The 17,608-nt window shown below is 35.5% G+C and overlaps 1 protein-coding gene and 1 long non-coding RNA gene across 2 annotated transcripts; both read right to left on the reverse strand.

Moving 5' to 3' along the window:
- Positions 1 to 682: 682 nt before the first annotated feature.
- LOC127858390 (uncharacterized) lies at positions 683 to 7,110 on the reverse strand. Its single transcript, XR_008038880.1, has 4 exons — positions 6,562 to 7,110; positions 3,522 to 3,750; positions 1,725 to 1,938; positions 683 to 1,044 (listed from the first exon to the last, which is right to left on the reverse strand). It is a non-coding gene; the product is annotated as an uncharacterized LOC127858390 (long non-coding RNA).
- On the reverse strand, positions 7,111 to 16,122 carry LOC127858383 (uncharacterized). The gene is made up of 4 exons (XM_052395478.1): positions 15,969 to 16,122; positions 12,611 to 13,599; positions 11,466 to 11,827; positions 7,111 to 8,062 (listed from the first exon to the last, which is right to left on the reverse strand). The coding sequence occupies exons 2-3, from the start codon at positions 13,527 to 13,529 to the stop codon at positions 11,475 to 11,477; spliced, it is 1,272 nt and encodes a 423-aa protein (XP_052251438.1). The 5' UTR covers positions 13,530 to 13,599; positions 15,969 to 16,122; the 3' UTR covers positions 7,111 to 8,062; positions 11,466 to 11,474.
- Positions 16,123 to 17,608: the final 1,486 nt, after the last annotated feature.

The raw sequence follows: 17,608 nt of genomic DNA on the forward strand, positions 1-17,608 counted from the left end.
GAAGTAACTATAGATGCATTTGTTTCTTTTTTTTAAATCTTTATTTCCAAATATCTTAAAGTCAAACCATCCATTTGGAAATATAAAAAAAAGATATTTTTTCCGTTTCGAAAAATATTTTATATTATCAAAACATCTGTGTAGTTGATATTTTCTGAGAAAACGTGTATGTCCTCTTGCAATAAGGGTTGGCAACCATCTGCACTTTCAACTTTTGTCTCGAAACTCCATTAATATTAAAAGGAAATAAATACAAATTGCAATCTCCGGTACATACGTTTGATGAATTTTATAAATAGCAGCTTAAGTATTCCTTTTGTATTGCAATCATTTTTATAATTGACTTATTGAAGACAAAATTGCAACAAAGTCTTTATTCAAATGGACCATGTCCCATCTCTTCATTCTAACATGCCCATCTTACCAAGACCACCAAAGCCCATGAGACATTGAACCTTACTCTAACACAAAAGTGAGTACTGGGAAAAGTTGGAGGACTTCATCGTCATGGATACGGCACTGTATGGAGGGCTGACCTAGCACGGATCCTGTTGAGATATTGTGCAGCGACATTTGTTTCTGAAAAAAAGTTTTAAAGAAATTTATATTTTAATATTTGCGTTTGTCGCTCTATAAATGTATATTGTTTTCTTAGAAACAAAGATAGTGATTATGCGTAATTCTAATACGAGTCTATATTTAGAGCAAAAACCCTCTATATTACCCTTTCACCAAAATGGCAATTTATCCTTCTCAAATAAGAATTATTAAGCAGTAAAATTTACAACTTACATTCTTAACTCAATTAGAAAATATTGATAAACAATCCATACTGAGCTGATGTTCAAACAAACTACTGCCTAGTCTTCCCAAACATTGTTGATGGCTTACTCGACCCCTTATGCTGATGAAGCTGTTGTTGGGTGTTCATAGGTTTGTTGCGTGGATACTGCTGGCAGCTAATCATGAAGCGCTCATTTTGCGATGTGTACAGCTGTCCGCCATCAGAGAGATATTTGAGATAATTGCTGTATCAAGAGGCACCTTGTTGTAAAAGGAAATAATAATCGGTTACATGGCTTCTTACTTACGTACGGTGAGGCTGACATACTGGTCGACAAATTGATTCAAGTAAACCCTCGTGAACCAACCCAAACAAATTTTATTAAAGGACGTAGAACAGTGGCAAAAATGTTTACATAAACATGCATATAAGTTGAAAAATATTAGTTTTACAGTTTCAAACTGCCCCCTTCCCCTCGGTATGAAACAGGGTATGTAAATTAAATTTGGGCAAAAACGTGGCTTGGCCAATAAAAACCTTCATCTTTCAGGCAACCATCTACACTTTATGGTGATGACAAAACCTTTTTATAACCTTTTAAAAGCACCTGACCAACCAACTGACTGACGAAACAACTTCAATATAACTTGGGTTGTCATTAGTAATTGATCGCCATTTCGTTTCGAATCATTAAGGAACCTGATCTTACTTTCACCATTCATTTTCGTCATCACTCATACACATGATTATCACTAAAACATCACTGATTTTCTAGAACCAAGATTGGTTGTATCACATTGTATCTAATACCTTGCCAAATTGCTAAGGTTTATATTAAAATAACTTGTTTGAAACGGTAATGACAATTCTGAATAATTATACTCCCTACCAAACTTGGTTTGGAGTGGGGGGGGGGGGAATAATATTTTTACATCTCCACCTGAAAGGCCATGTTGCTCTATTAATGTTGTGAAGATCCCGGGAGAGTTGTTGATCCAGGGGCATCATGACTCCACCCTGGGGCTAACGAGGCTCCTTCTAGGGGGCAGCTGCTAGACTTTTTTTTTGCTAGATTGGTACCATGCTGACCCAGGATCCTGTTCCTCTTAAATGTTCCACGCTCGGACACTGTTCATTAGCTAGGCAATGTATTCCTGGAACATAACCATTTTGATTGCCGCGTTGTAAAATTATTAAAGAGCTACAAAGGAAGCAATTTTAAACCCGATAGGAGTGCTTTTGACACTTTTTCCAACTTGACGTATTTACCAAACCTTCTAAAATATGGACAAATGTACCTGTTCATAAATAGTTGTATCATTGAATTAAAACTTAATACTTGTACATATTTGAAAAGGTCAAAGTTAAGTTTGAGGATGGTCTAATAAGACATGGGAACCATTTATTCAATTAAAATCAGAGCTAAATGTTCCGGTCATTTTATCAAATATGTATGGTATAAAATCATTATAAAGCATTATGTGATAAGGACACAAGTTGTAATTAACCAGTCAACAAGCAAACAATTCAACGAAGGTGAGTGCATCAATATAAGTATTCTAAATTACTACACATTTCATTTAATCCAATTTATTTCACAGGATTTTAAAACAACATAAGGTTCATTGATACAATTTCAAGTCTTTTCAGGGTAGAAGGATTACTTGGTGTCTTTAGGGGACTCCTTAAGAACACTCAAAGAGTGATGATCCAACCAGTGCCCTAACAGTCAGTAGGAGGACAACACCAACGTAAGGTATTGAGCTTAAACTTATTCTATTTTAAGTAACAATTATCTCGAACCTACTGACCCCAAATGCAATCCCTCACCAGAAAGCATGTAAACTAAGTGCACATATTATAACAGAACAAAATCGTTATCCGGTAGTTATCAAACGCAAACGTTTATACATTTTAGCAAAAGAGACCTTGACCCAACTGGTCCCCAAATGTAACCCTATGTCAAGTCTACATATAAATTAGAGATAAGAATTATTGCACTCAAATGCTAACCTATTTTTTATAACAAAACGGGGCATAATCCTGCTCAATTGCAGATCAGAGTTATGAGCCATGGTGATTGCAAGAAGATTCCCAAAGCTTTAATATATTCAGACGTCAGTAGTAAAACAGATTGCATGAAATCCGTATAAACAAGATTTTTTCTTATATGCACACCTTTACAAGACTTGCAAAAGTACAAAAAGGTTTATAATACTGCTACACAGTTATAGGAATGGGCCAATAGAGACCCTGAACATGTATGTAAAATATATTTCAATATCTGTAGAAGATATAGAACTATAAAGTAATTGCATATTTACGTTCACCAATTTTATTATTTTAAAAAGGTTATCAACAAGAGCATTTTCTAAGAATGAGCATTCTACGTTTCTTCCACAGAGATATGTTGGTATTGTACGCATAGTATACCTTAACCGTCAAATATGCTGATATGGCGACCTACAATTATCGACACCTGGGCTTGTTATTCAAAAATGTTACCGTCCCGTGCTATTCTTAAGAGAAACGCAAAACATCTACCAACATTCTAACAAATAAAGTTAAAATAAAGGCCATGAAAACAAAAAATAACACCTCATCTCACTCTTAAGTATAATTTAATGAATTTTAACCTAATATTCAATGACAGATTCAGAGGGCCCTGTTCGTGTCACCCATTGCAAACATGTTTTCATATGCCTTTCTTAAAACAATAAAAAAAACTATAAATTACCTTGTGGATGAAGACTGTGAGCCGGAATAGTATGAGAACCAGGGTAAGACTTGCCGTACACCGACGAGGGTATGGTGTGTTAGGCGTTCGCCTTTAGGTCCTGAGCAAATAGTCCGTTGCTGCAAAAGCTCGAGCAATGTCCCCAACCTTCTTGGCTCAACATATCAGAGAGCCCGCTGCTAGACTGGAAACCGATCTGTGACTGATGATGGTCTTTTAGGAACCTACTCTGAAAAGTAAATCATGGAATTAGTATTTGTTTAATGGACAACCATAAAAATAAGGTTGTTTTTTATGTATATTGTTCCTTACATTCAACAGATTTTGATTCATATGACAGCAGCCAGTTAGCCTTCAATTTGTTGTTCTTGTTCATCCTATCATATTCTCTGAATAGCATGTTGTGTTGGGTCAAGCCAAAAATGTTATTTAATACAATCATCAAGTCTACCACCAAGTAAATTACCACCATGTACAATGTAGGATAAAATTAACATCATAATCATTTATATGTCGGTATAAGTTAAGTTTATATGATAACATAATGTTGAAACTATCATGGTCACATTGACAAATGCCGTTTAAAACCCAAACTAATTATGTAAACATTTCCCTACCTCATGGTTGTGTATGGCATCTCATATGCTTTGAAGGCCCTATGTCCTTCAAATCTCCAGCAAACATATGTATTTGCATTGAAGACAAAATATTTGATAACATTTGCCATAAGAAATCAATTGTTTAGCTTAAAGGACAATAAACTACCAAACATGTAAGCGATTTCTTGTTGGAAACACATTAATGTACACGATCTTAACATACTCCGCCAGTTAAGGAATCTAAGGAGGTTAACAATTTTGTATAGGTTTTCCATAAACAGCTTTATGAACAGGAGTTTGGGCCTCTTCTATAAAATCTTATTCATATTTCTTCAACTTAAGAATACCTGTTACTACGGATGCTGATGTGAGCGGGCAATCAACCCAGAATGCCATTAGTGGCTGATAAAATGCATTGATCACTGACTGTTCCTTAGGCGTCAGGTTCACATTTGCTGCTGCGATGGGGTTTCATTCATAACAATGTGAAGGGATTATGAATAAAACCCCATCGCAGCAGCATTTTGCAGATTGAAGCAAATTTTTACACCTAAATAATAAATGTATCGTTTAGACTATGAACTCTGTCAGACAGTTACAACCGTATTAACCATACTAAAGGATGATGTGTAATTTTGATAGGTATTGAAGCGACCTCCAACATAAAACATGATGTCAATGGGTGGGACGCACGATCAACGTGTAAAAGTTTGACATGTTGAAATGTGGCCTGTGAGTTAGAAATGAAGTGGAGATCAATAAAACAGATGAACACATTAGCAAAGTACATTAAAAATGTACACATGAATTTTTAAACTGATAGAAAGTTAAGAAAAAAACATAATTATACGTGCATCAACTAGAGCTTTGTCACAGACGTGATGCATACCCCCACATGCTGCATTGACACAGCATATTTTTCATGCTGTCTTCACAAAACAAGAGAAGCTAGTTTATGGCGACTTTTAATAATTATTATGCCATTATCATTTATGGACATTTTGACCTTTGAACTCTTGAATTCTTTCGCATGACACGCCGTCCAATGACTGTGAACAAAATTTATGTACAGTCATTTTAAAATCTCACATTGAATGACATAGTTATGGCTCGGACAAGCTCATTTATGGTCATCTTTGACTTTTGAACTCAAAGTGTGACCTTGACCTTGGAAATATCGACATAATTCTTTCGGATGACACACCGTCCAATGATTGTGAACAAATATACCAAGTTATTTCAAAATCTCACAATGAATGACATAGTTATGGCCTGGACAAGATCATTGATGGTCATTTTTGACCTTTGAACTCAAAGTGTGACCTTGACGTTGCAGAAATCGACGTAATTCTTTCGCATGGCACACCCTCAATTGATGATGAACAAATGTGCCATATGATTCTAAAATCTCACAATAAGCGACAAAGTTATGGCCCGGACAAGCTCATTATTGGCCTTTTTTGTCCCCTGAATTCTAAGTGTGACCTTGACCTTGATGATATCGACGTAATACTTTCGAATGACACACCGTCCAATGAAGGCGAACAAATGTGCCAAATAATTTAAAATCTCACAATGAAAGACATAGTTATGGCCTGGACAAGCTCATTTATGGCCATTTTTGACCTTTGAATTTGAAGTGTGACCTTGACCTTGGAGATATCAACATAATTCGTTCGAATGACACACGGTCCAATGATGGTAAACAAATGTGCCAAATGATTTAAAAGTCTCACAATTAATTATAATGCTATGGCCCGGACAAGCTCATTTATCGGTATTTTGACCTTTGAAATCCATGTGTCCTTGACCTTGGGGATATCGACGTACTTCTTTCGCATGAAACACCGTCCGATGATGCTGAACAAATGTACCAAGACATTTTAAAATCTAACGATAAATGACATAGTTATGGTCCTGACAATCTTTCAGTTCAAAACACACTAAGTGACCCCGTGACCTAGTTTTTGACCGGCAAGACCCATATTCAAACTTGACCTAGATATCATCTAGATACAACTTCTGACCAAGTTTGGTGAAGATCGGATGACATTTTTGGGACAGACAGATCGACCAAACAACAGACCGACCGAACAACAAAGTGACTCCTATATAGACCCCATTACCAATTATGATAATTAAAAGGTTATTTATTTGAAGCCACGACATGGAACATATTGTACATTTACAGTTATTCCATACATAAATGGTGAAGACCAGGTCAGAAAGTGTGCCTCTCCCAAGAACTCAGTTTCTATTTATAAACATGTCATGTAGTGACAGTCAAAATACTTGCTTACTCGTGTTTATAAATCAATAATAGTGAACACTTGTTATAACAATATATTGACAAATACACATTTTACAATAATACAATTCGTAAGATTACTTAGCATTCCATACTTACAAATATTTCAGGATGAATCCAACATGATTCTTACCTGTATTACCTTCTGATTTTATCTTAATAAAGTCTGCATAACTGTCTTCTGCTCATTGAAGAACCAGATGGCTCTGGGTGACAGTGATAAACTGGACCCCGTCAGGCATAGCCACTGCTACCCCACTGGATGAAATCTGGCATATGTCCCTTGGATACGCAGCAACACTCCAGTGACTCACAACCTGGTACTGCTAGTTCAGTAGCTTGACTGTATTATTATCCAAGTCTACAACCAGAACCTATCCTTTAGGGAGAACATAGACGCCGCTGATCCAGCATGTGTTTTAATCACTAAATATTCTCACTTTGTGCTTAGACATCCCATGCACTGAGAACACCTCATCTGAGAACTTCTTATTCATATATATCTCACACTGTTGTATTTTGTCCAGACATTTTTAACAGGCTATTAAAGAGAGTTCTGGTCTATCCTTAACTTTCTGCATCGTTTTAGAGAGTCATAACAGTTTACCATGATGTCTGATGCAGGTGTTGATCACACTGATGAGAGAAGCTTGTTTGAGTGTCATCTCTCCTACCCCCCCCCCCCCCCCCCCCCCCCCCCGCCTTAATAACGCTCTTTTCAAATTCTGCTAATAATAAACTCACTTTCTGGCGAATTTCATGTCTTGTATATGTCGCATGTTGACTGGACAATTATTGCTGCTGTGGGAGTTGTTGCTGCTGTTGAATGGACAGGTATTGATGCTGCTGTTGACTGGATGGCTGTTGCTGCTGTGAGTGTTGCTGCTAATGACTGAATAGTCCTTGCTGCTTCTGCTATTTCTTACTGAACAGTTGTTTCTGCTATTGTTTTTGACTGGACATGTTTTCTGCTGTTGGATTTGCTGCTACTGCTGCTGACTGGACAATTGTTGCTGCTGCTACTGTTGTTGACTGGGCAGTTGTTGATGCTGATGTTGTTGACTGGACAGCTTTTGTTGTAGCTGATGTTGTTGACTGGAGAGCAGTTAGTGCTACTGATACTTTTGACAGGGAGTTGTAGCTTCTATAAGAATTGCTGCTGCTGCTGTTAACTTGACAGTTGTTGCTTCATATGCTATTGTTGACAGGACAGTTGTTGCTGCTACTGCTGTTGTTGACTTAACAGTTGTTGTGGCTGCTGATTTTGACTGAACTGTTGTTTCTGCTGCTGGTGTTGTTGTTGACTGGACAGTTTTTGTTGTAGCTGATGTTGTTGACTAGTGAGTGTTGCTGCTACTGCTGCTTTCAACTGGATTGTTGTTACTGTTGTGGGAATTGCTTCAGCTGCTGTTAACTTTGCTGCTGCTGTTGTTGACTGGAAAAGTGTTACTGATTCTGCTGCTGTTGACTTAATAATTGTTGTTGTAGCTGCTGATGGTGTTGATGAGACAGTTGTTGATGCTGATGTTGTTGACTAGACAGTTGCTGCTGCAGCTGACTAGACAGCTGTTGCTGCTGCTGCTGACTAGACAGTTGTTGCTGCTGCTGTTGTTGACTGCTCATCTTAATGGGACCTGTTCACAAATAGATGAGACGGCAAATAAAGTCGTACATTTCACAGTTATGATAGAACTCGATCTACGACTTGGTCGCAATTTTATTGGGAAAAACTACGGTGTAGACAAAACAATCAACAATAAACTCTAAATATATAACATGCTTACAAATATTGAAGTTCTGATTGTTAATGTTGTTTTTGTGTTATGTAAAAACAAAACTTATGAACAACTCCATTAAGAACTTATCTGAATACAGAGCTACTGTAATAATGTTCGAATAATATTATATTAAAGGGACCTTTTCTTGTTTTGGTAAACTGACATAATAAAAAAAAATGAAATTTCAGTTTCGCAAATTTTCGATGTAGTTATTTTATGTTTGTGAGAAAACAGTAAACTAACCATTTACCATGCACTCTTAAATGCATCTTTTGACGATTTAAAAACCTGAAAATTATAAAGCGTTTTGTTGTAATCGTTATATTTTGTCACACTACGAGGATTGCTTATAAAGTAAAAAATGCATCAATCATTGTATGAGCACGGAGGGAAGAGTGGTCTTAGCGTAAGACTTTTACTCCAGGGATCAGGGGTTTGAGCCTAATTGAGGGTTACTTTTTTCTTTCTTTAATTGTAATCTTGTTTGTTTGTTTACTGGAGCCTTTTAGTTTAAATGTTTACATTTATCAATATAAAGCATTTAATTTGCAGACTAAATTGATGATACTGTATAATTGGATGGAACTTAGTTAACCCATCAAAATATTCGTGTACATGTGTTTTTGCTGAAAGGTTCTAATTTCATTTCTCAGTTTATTAGTCCACTAGTATATGAGGAAGTTTCTTGTATGTGTACTTTATAAAGAAGGAAACAAATGACTGTTCAAATACACCTGGAAGTAAAATTAAGATTCAGCCCACTTGCCCTGAACTACTGCCAGCTGACAAAACTAATTTTTATTTACTTTGAAGACGCCCAAAATTCCACATGTTCACAGTATTCAATACCAAGACAAGATTTTTCTCAAAGTAAATTGCAAACATGTTCAGGGAGAATACAAGTTTCAGTTATAAAATTTCCCAAACGCTGCAAACACTTATCAAATCACATGGCTTGTTTCGTTTCATCCTTGACCCCTCAATTTGTGAACAACGAGTCCCAAACTTTTTTTAAATTATGAAAATTTGAGTCGCACTTTTTTTAAACATTGAAAATATGAATCGCCATATTCTCATGTTGGGAAAAAACAGCCGTTCTTTAACAAGGTCAAATAGCCCTGAATCATGTATTTTTCAGACAGGAAACTATTTAAAATAAGTTGTTGACTGATGCAACAAAGAGGAATCTTTATGGCTCATTTTGTTATGTGTTTGAGTTTAATTCATGGACCAGATTTACAGTACATATACCACTTTTTTTTCGAAAAGTGTTTGTAATGCTTTATTTCATTTGTTTTTTATTTTGATATATGATTGTTCATTAAGGAAAATACTTTTAATATATTCCTTAATCAGGTGTATTCCTTAGTTTTTAATACTTTGTAAATATAAACTGCTGAATATATTATAATTTTTAGACAATTGCCATTCTGCAAATCTGTGAACAAGTCCCAATATTTCAATATGTTCTTTACATACATTTTGATTGTATTACATGTATTGCATTTTTTCTTTCTTTGTTTATTTAATAGATACATTTCGATTCCACAATCTTAAAAGAATATGTTTACTAGCTTGAATACAGATTTACGGTAATTTATAAATATACTGAGATTTCACATACAACGTGAGCTCTGTAAATAATATCATATATTGCTTAACAATATTTTTTTAATTGTACATGAATGTCATTGTCTCATTAACCACTTTTAATAATATTTTTTGTTGTAACATAATTGTTTTCATTAAAATTTTAAATACGAATCTACAACTAAACTTGAAACATGCTCTGGGAAAACTGGTCTTAATGCATGTGCCTATAGTGTTGCCCCACATTATATTGTGTAGTCCTCACAGGCTAACCTGAGACGACACTCTCGGCCTAGACTTGACTTTTGTCAAGCAGAAATTTCCTTTCAACCCAAAATTCCTCAAAGCAGAAAGTATCGTCCCTGATAAGTCTGTGAGCGCAGTGCACAGGCTAATTTGTTGATGGCACTTTAAATGCATTAAGCCCCATATTCCCAGATCAATGCTCACCTTGTAACACCTTGTTAAACCATGTAACAGACTTTAGGCGGACTAACTTTGAGCCTCATTCTGAGAAAACAGGGCTTAATAGTGTCATATGTAACAGACTGTAGGCGGACTAACTTTGAGCTTCATTCTGAGAAAACAGGGCTAAATAGTGTCATATGTAACAGACTGTAGGCAGACTAACTTTGAGCCCCATTCTGAGAAAACAGGGCTTAATAGTGTCATATGAAACAGACTGTGGGCAGACTAACTTTGAGCCCCATTCTGAGAAAACAGGGCTTATTAGTGTCATATGTAACAGACTGTAGGCGGACTAACTTTGAGCCCCATTCTGAGAAAACAGGGCTTAATAGTGTCATATTTAACAGACTGTAGGCGGACTACCTTTGAGCCTCATTCTGAGAAAACAGGGCTTTATAGTGTCATATGTTACAGACTGTAGGCGGACTAACTTTGAGCCACATTCTGAGAAAACAGGGCTTATTAGTGTCATATGTAACAGACTGTAGGCGGACTAACTTTGAGCCTCATTCTGAGAAAACAGGGCTTAATAGTGTCATATGTAACAGACTTTAGGCAGACTAACTTTGAGCCTCATTCTGAGAAAACAGGGCTTAATAGTGTCATATGAAACAGACTGTAGGCGGACTAACTTTGAGCCTCATTCTGAGAAAACAGGGCTTAATAATAAATGTTGTGCCAAGTGGTGTCCCAAGGTAAATTAATGAATATCACATCATGTGTTATCTTTCTGTAAACATTATTCAAAACATTTATATATATTCCTCCAAAGATAACTAAAACTATTTCATATTTTATAAAAAGTATTCATCAATATAGCATTTTTACATACCCTGGTGTATATTGAAATGAAAGTCTAAAATTAACATTAGGTGCTATGTTAATGTGAATCTATTTACAAATATTTAATGTACAATTATAATGCTTTTTTCATACAAGGTTGATGAAACAATTTTTAGTTTAAGAACAAATGAAACAATTGTTGCAATGACATAACTTATACTTACTAGTTCTAATGTTAAAAGAAAAACTTCTCATTGTATAAGTAAATAACAATGTGTGTGTATATAGATTATTCGCATCTGTATCAGTAACTACACAAACAAATTTGTATAGTAACATCACATGTTTAAATGTTCTTATGCTCAACAACATATTGTCATTGAAATATTTATCACTTATTAAAGCAACTTATACATACATGTACACACTATTCCACTTTGAAGACCAGGATGATGTCCCTCGACTGTCCTACAATGATGGACGATGTGGTGCTGCTGAAGCAGACTGACTCTGGGTCCTCCACTCCATCCCTCTCCCCTTTAGCCACAATGGTCAGCTTTCTCTTCCCCTCCCCGTCCACCTGTAGTATAGTGTGGGACATCCATCCACAGACCAGCACTTGGCCTGCAGGGGTAACATGTAGACCAGATGGCTCTCCTAGATTTTGGTCTGTCAATATAGCCAGGAGTGTTCCATCCCTGGCCAGGGTGAGGAGCTTGTTCTGCCAGTAGCTGGCAATGTACAGCTTGTCACCTGTGGGACTCACAGCACACTTTTCTACTGAAAACAGAGTAACATCAAGATATTGAATTACTGTAAATGTTAAATAATCTTATTAAACAGACTTCAGTGATATTGTATTACATACGTGTTGTTATAAATAAGCCTTATCACATCTTAAACATAAGCATGCAATCCAATAATTCAATATGTAACTGTGACAATAAACTTCAGTAGCATGTTATCGTGTACAGGTTTGACATGTTAAAATGTGACTGATGAGTTAGGAACAAAGTGTAGCACAATTACACATATGGAAACGATTACACAGTTCAATCTACACGTGTACATCATATATGTAAGAATATGCAGCAAAATATTGTTTTAAACAACAAATATTGAAGCTTTTTTTATCCAGTTATTTACTTAACAGTTCACAAAAGCAAGATGTTAAAATGAATAAATATATTTACATACATACGTTTAAACACTTCTTAAAATCCAACAACAACAATTAAAAGAGAATCTGTTTTATACAATTCTATGAATCTTTTTCAATGTATAAAACATAGTGTTCATGGACAGTAAGTTGACAGCAACACAAATGAGGACCAGGTCAGAAAGTGTCTCTTTCCCAGGAAATCAGTTTCTATTTATAGACATGACATGTAATGACAGTCAACATACTTGATGAGTCATGTTTATAAATCAATAATAGTGAAGAATTGTCTTGCCATTGTGACGATATATTGACCCATGTACACTCTAAAAATATGATCTTATGCAAATGTTTTAGAAAGTATATTCCTAATGATATCAGGATGAATACACCATGATTCTTACCTGTCTTTTCATATGATACATCCTCATACAGTCTGCAGACCTGTTTTCCACACAATGTGTACTTGAACAGTGCTCTACCAGAGGCAATGAACAGGTCCCCCTGGTTGTGGGCAATACCTGTACATGCATGTTTTAACTGAAACTTCCTTTCTGGAACAAGCAGGCTCTGCTTGACTGTGATAAACTGGACCTCATGTGTGTTAACATCATTCACAATCACAGCAACCTCACTGGGTGTGATTTGACACATGTCCAGTGGAAGAGCAGTCACACCCAAGTGACTCACCACCTGGCACTGCTTGTTCAGAAGCTTGACTTTCTTATTAATGTTGTCTGCAACAAGGAACTGCCCATCTGGGAGAGCACATATAGCTATGATCCTGCATTGAATTGAATCCGAATCACTTGGTATTCTGACATTGTGCTCAGATTTCCCTAGTACAGAAAAAACATTGTCTGACTTTCCCAGCACTGCCAACGCCTGTCGTAATTTTTGCCCACATTTCATACTAGCTATAAGAAGGAGCTCCTTATTATCCCCTATTTTATGAATGATTTTATAGAATTGTGTTAAGTCATTCTGAAGACTAATGCATTTATTAATGGAGTTTGTAATGGAACCTTTTATGCTAATAACTGCATCATTCATGTGGCTAAGTTCTTTCACAGATCTATTATCAAATGCATTCAAGATGGAATTAACATTTCTACACAATTCTGCTTTAATATATTGTTCATTTTCATCAGACAAGCTCACAGTACTATCAGCAAATGCATCCACAGTGGTATTTATATTCAGACACAGCTGTTGTATCACAGACCCCTCATGGTCAGTGTATGATCCCTGCAACGTCTGCATACTGGCCTCCTGATTGTTCTGTAAGCTCTTCATGTCTCCAAGAATAGTTTTAAGTTTCATCGAGAGTCCTTGCAGGTCTGTGGAATGTGTGCTGGTCAACTCAGAAATGGGGGTCACTTGACTGTACTGACTAAAAGACACAAATCCCACATGTAGTACCATACCAAGGAAGATTAAGTGGACATCTATGAAGTTTCAAACAAGCATACACAGTAAAATACCATGAACCATGAACTTTCAATGAAATCAATAATTGCAGTTGAAGCTTGCCCCAAGCCTAGAATTGGAACCTTGCAGCAAGCTTGCGCAATCTTTCTGATGCTTCTCATTTGCAAGCTTGCAAAAACGTTCAATTCATGAAGCACGCAAGCTTAAAATTGGAACCTCGCAGTGAAGTTGCACGAGCTTGCGCAAGCTTGCTGAGGATTCTTTTTTGCAAGCTTGCCCCAAGCTTACACAAGCTTGCTGGTTTCCATAGAATAGTACTTTCAAGTTCGTAAAGTTTGTATACAACCTTCCAATCTGAACAAGAGCTGTGTTTGTGAAACACAATGCCCCCTACTGCTCTTTGAAGCCACACAGCAACCATTTTAGAAACAAGGTTATATTTTGAATGTAAAGGTCACAGTGACCTTTACCTTTGACCTAGTGACCAAAACCATGTTTGATTGTAGATCTCAATGAGATGCATGCACATGTGGAGTTTGAAGAACATAGACCCAAGAGTTTTTATTTTATGAGCAAGGTTAAAGTTTTGGGACAGACAGACACACACATACAATGACAGACAGCCAGGCCAAAAACAATAAGTCCCCTCCGGTTTCACCAGTAGGGGACTAATAATCTTGAATAATGAGTAATACTTGCTTGTTAAAGTGGCATTTATGATACTACTACAAGAGGATAGAGTTTAATCATATACAGGACAATAAAGCGAAGGTGAAACTTTAAAGCCTTAGGTATGTGACAGGCTATTAATTGGTTTACATGATTGAAGATATGGGATTGATTAAGACATATTCATTAATAATTATATGTGAGGCCAAACAAAAAAAAAGTATTGGTTCAGGGAACATGGGCAGAAAAATGTAGGAGGGTAGGTAGATTTTTTATTTTTATTTTTTAATTATTTTTTTAACAGTCGACTGATTTTCGGATGAAAAAGGGTCAGTTAATGCACCCATGATTGTTTAAACACTGACAAAATGATTAACATTGCACATGTGGTTTTTAGTCCTTGTATATTAATCATCATTTCATCATTCCTAGCTCTTTATACACCTTTTGCCTTTTAATCACCCTCTGTACTAATGCTAGCCTGCGTACAGAATTCACAAAAGAGAACACGTCATGTATTCATTTTTCATCCATAAATACCATGTATTTTTATATTCATAAAGGTATAACATTTATCACATATTTAAATGATTGTTTTGTTGTACATATTTGCCGTTTGCAAATTCTGTCAGTAACATGTGTACATGGTGACATGATGAGTGGATTATAATGCTACACAATATTAAAACCCTGACCTTCAATTGTTGTAGAGGACAACTATACCATGTTACAGAATATTAAAACCCTGACCTTCAATTAATGACAATGTTACAGAATATTAAACTCTGACCTTCAATTGTTGTAAAAGACCACTATACTATGTTACAGAATATTAAATCCCTGACCATCAATTAATGACAATGTTACAGAATATTAAAACCCTAACCTTCAATTAATGACAATGTTACAGAATATTAAAACCCTGACCTTCAATTGTTGTAGAGGACTACTATACAATGTTACAGAATATTAAAACCCTGACCTTCAATTGTTGTAGAGGACCACTATAACATGTTACAGAATATTAAAACCCCGACCTTCAATTAATTACAATGTTACAGAATATTAAAACCCTGACCTTCAATTCTTGTAGAGGACCACTATACAATGTTACAGAATATTAAAATCCTAACCTTCAATTGTTGTAGAGGACCACTATATGAAGTTACATACTATTGAAACCAATACCCTAATGGTAAAATAAATGTTTAAAAAAATGTTTTACTATAAACATAGAAGTATATGTATCCAATTGGAAAGTCTCATCTTTACTTTAGTGACCTACTCATACAGCAGACAGGAACAATTTGAGCAACCTTTAAAGAGGTAGACTCAATGACATTCTTGTGACAGGGCTTGAATGTGTTTCTACTTGCTAATGATTGGGAGCAGGTTTATTCCCCAATTCCCCAGAAAAATCTAGAGTTCTAATTTCAAAAGCAAAATCTGGCCAAAACAGTATGGTTAAATATCTTATACAATTTATAAAAAACATTTTTACTATTATTTGGTAGTACTTGTACATGTATAAGGCTCAGGGGAGGTTAAAATTATGTTATGTTAAAAACAATTAATGCATGAATAATTTTGTTTGACATTGTGAAATTTAAATGTATTGACAACTTTATTATGAATAAAAAATGATATACATGTGCCTGGTACCTGTGAATTGTTACAACACAATCAGAGCAGCACAGCTGACTGTGGTCATGACAAAACTGTGTCAGTGTTTTATCCGCATGCACTTCACACTTCCTTATGAAATCCTCCACCTCCTTCGAAGCTGGCCATTTGCTAATATCTCCCCTTCCAACAGTAGTGTGCTCTGAAGAAAGCCGATTATGAAGATGACCACATCTTTTACAGTAAAACATTCGACATGCCTCACAATAAATCTCTGCTGATTCTTCGAGATTCAGCTCTCGACAAGATGTGCAACAAAAGTCTTCAAACATACGAGAACATTTTGCTATAGTAGACGTCGAACCTGTCGTCATTTTGTTCAAATAGGTTTAGTTTATTTCTAGAAAAAAGTATTCAACAAAGCACAGGCATTATGAAAGCTAGTTTCAAAAGTTAATCAGTCCAAGCAGTTAACCCCTTAACAATGAAACACTGATTACGTATAACACAAGATGTGCCGATAAGTCTTCAAGCATAGACAAACATTTCACAGCATTAGACAATACACCTGTCACTGATTTTTACTCTGTGTATAAAGTAAACCCATTATTCAAGTTGTAAAAGTATCGGCGCTGGTCCATTAATTTCCACAAAACACGAACATAAAGGCAAGTTGTTAAAGTTAATCAGCTAAATAAGTTAACATTAAATTTAAACAGATAAATTCAAGCACAAATCCATTTCAAGCCCAATATCAATCAAGCTCTACAGTCACTTAACAAAGTAACTATAACAAATAGCACATGAGCTTTTCAGTAAGAGTAAACCAACTCTCACACCCGACTTACGCAGGTAGTTGTTTACGCTGTGTAGATATAAATAGAACATTACTCACTGTTCCACAATTTTAACAATTTACACTGCTTGAAGTTTACCAGTGCATTCTTCCAACTATCAGTGTAGCCACAATACATGGGTCATTATGAAGTGCAATTCTTGAAGACTTTACAGAGCCTTTTTTCATATTATGAAAGTAATAAATTTTTATTTATAGAAAAATATATTTAACTACATGTTATCAATTGTCTCATTGATTAGTTTAGTTTTGCATTTTACATTGTTAAATAATATTTCTTCATGTTTTTCTTTGACGTCATGTTTTTCATGTCAACATATATTTGACCCATCTAAAAATTACATACAAAATTGGTGTCACTGAATTCTATTTTATAAACTGATAGGTGTGATGAATTTATGGTATCACTTATGACTTGAGTAAGCAAGCTTATTTTACAGTTTTCCTAGTGTGTAACACTACAAGAAAAGTGTTCTGAGCTATGATTTCAAGAGTTTTATGTTGGCATTGTGATCCAGTCTTTAACCTTGCATTACCCAGTTTCAAACAAGTTCAAAATATCATTAACATAATTTTTCAACATTACAATGTTATAACAATGACAAATAATGTGAACGCTCATGTTCACAAGCAAGATAAATGTAATAACACAAGGAAAAGTCTTCGCACATTAGTGGCCATTTTTTGTCAATGGATCAAAACGACTTACAAACTTGAAATCAAACAAAACAACAGTTCAAAGCAAATTTCATATGATTTGTATTTTGTTAAAAAGATTTTATAGTGTTCCCAAGCATTTATCTAGCATGAGAAGTATATATAG

The sequence above is a fragment of the Dreissena polymorpha genome, chromosome 14, assembly GCF_020536995.1.
Source record: "Dreissena polymorpha isolate Duluth1 chromosome 14, UMN_Dpol_1.0, whole genome shotgun sequence".
Taxonomy (NCBI): domain Eukaryota; kingdom Metazoa; phylum Mollusca; class Bivalvia; order Myida; family Dreissenidae; genus Dreissena; species Dreissena polymorpha.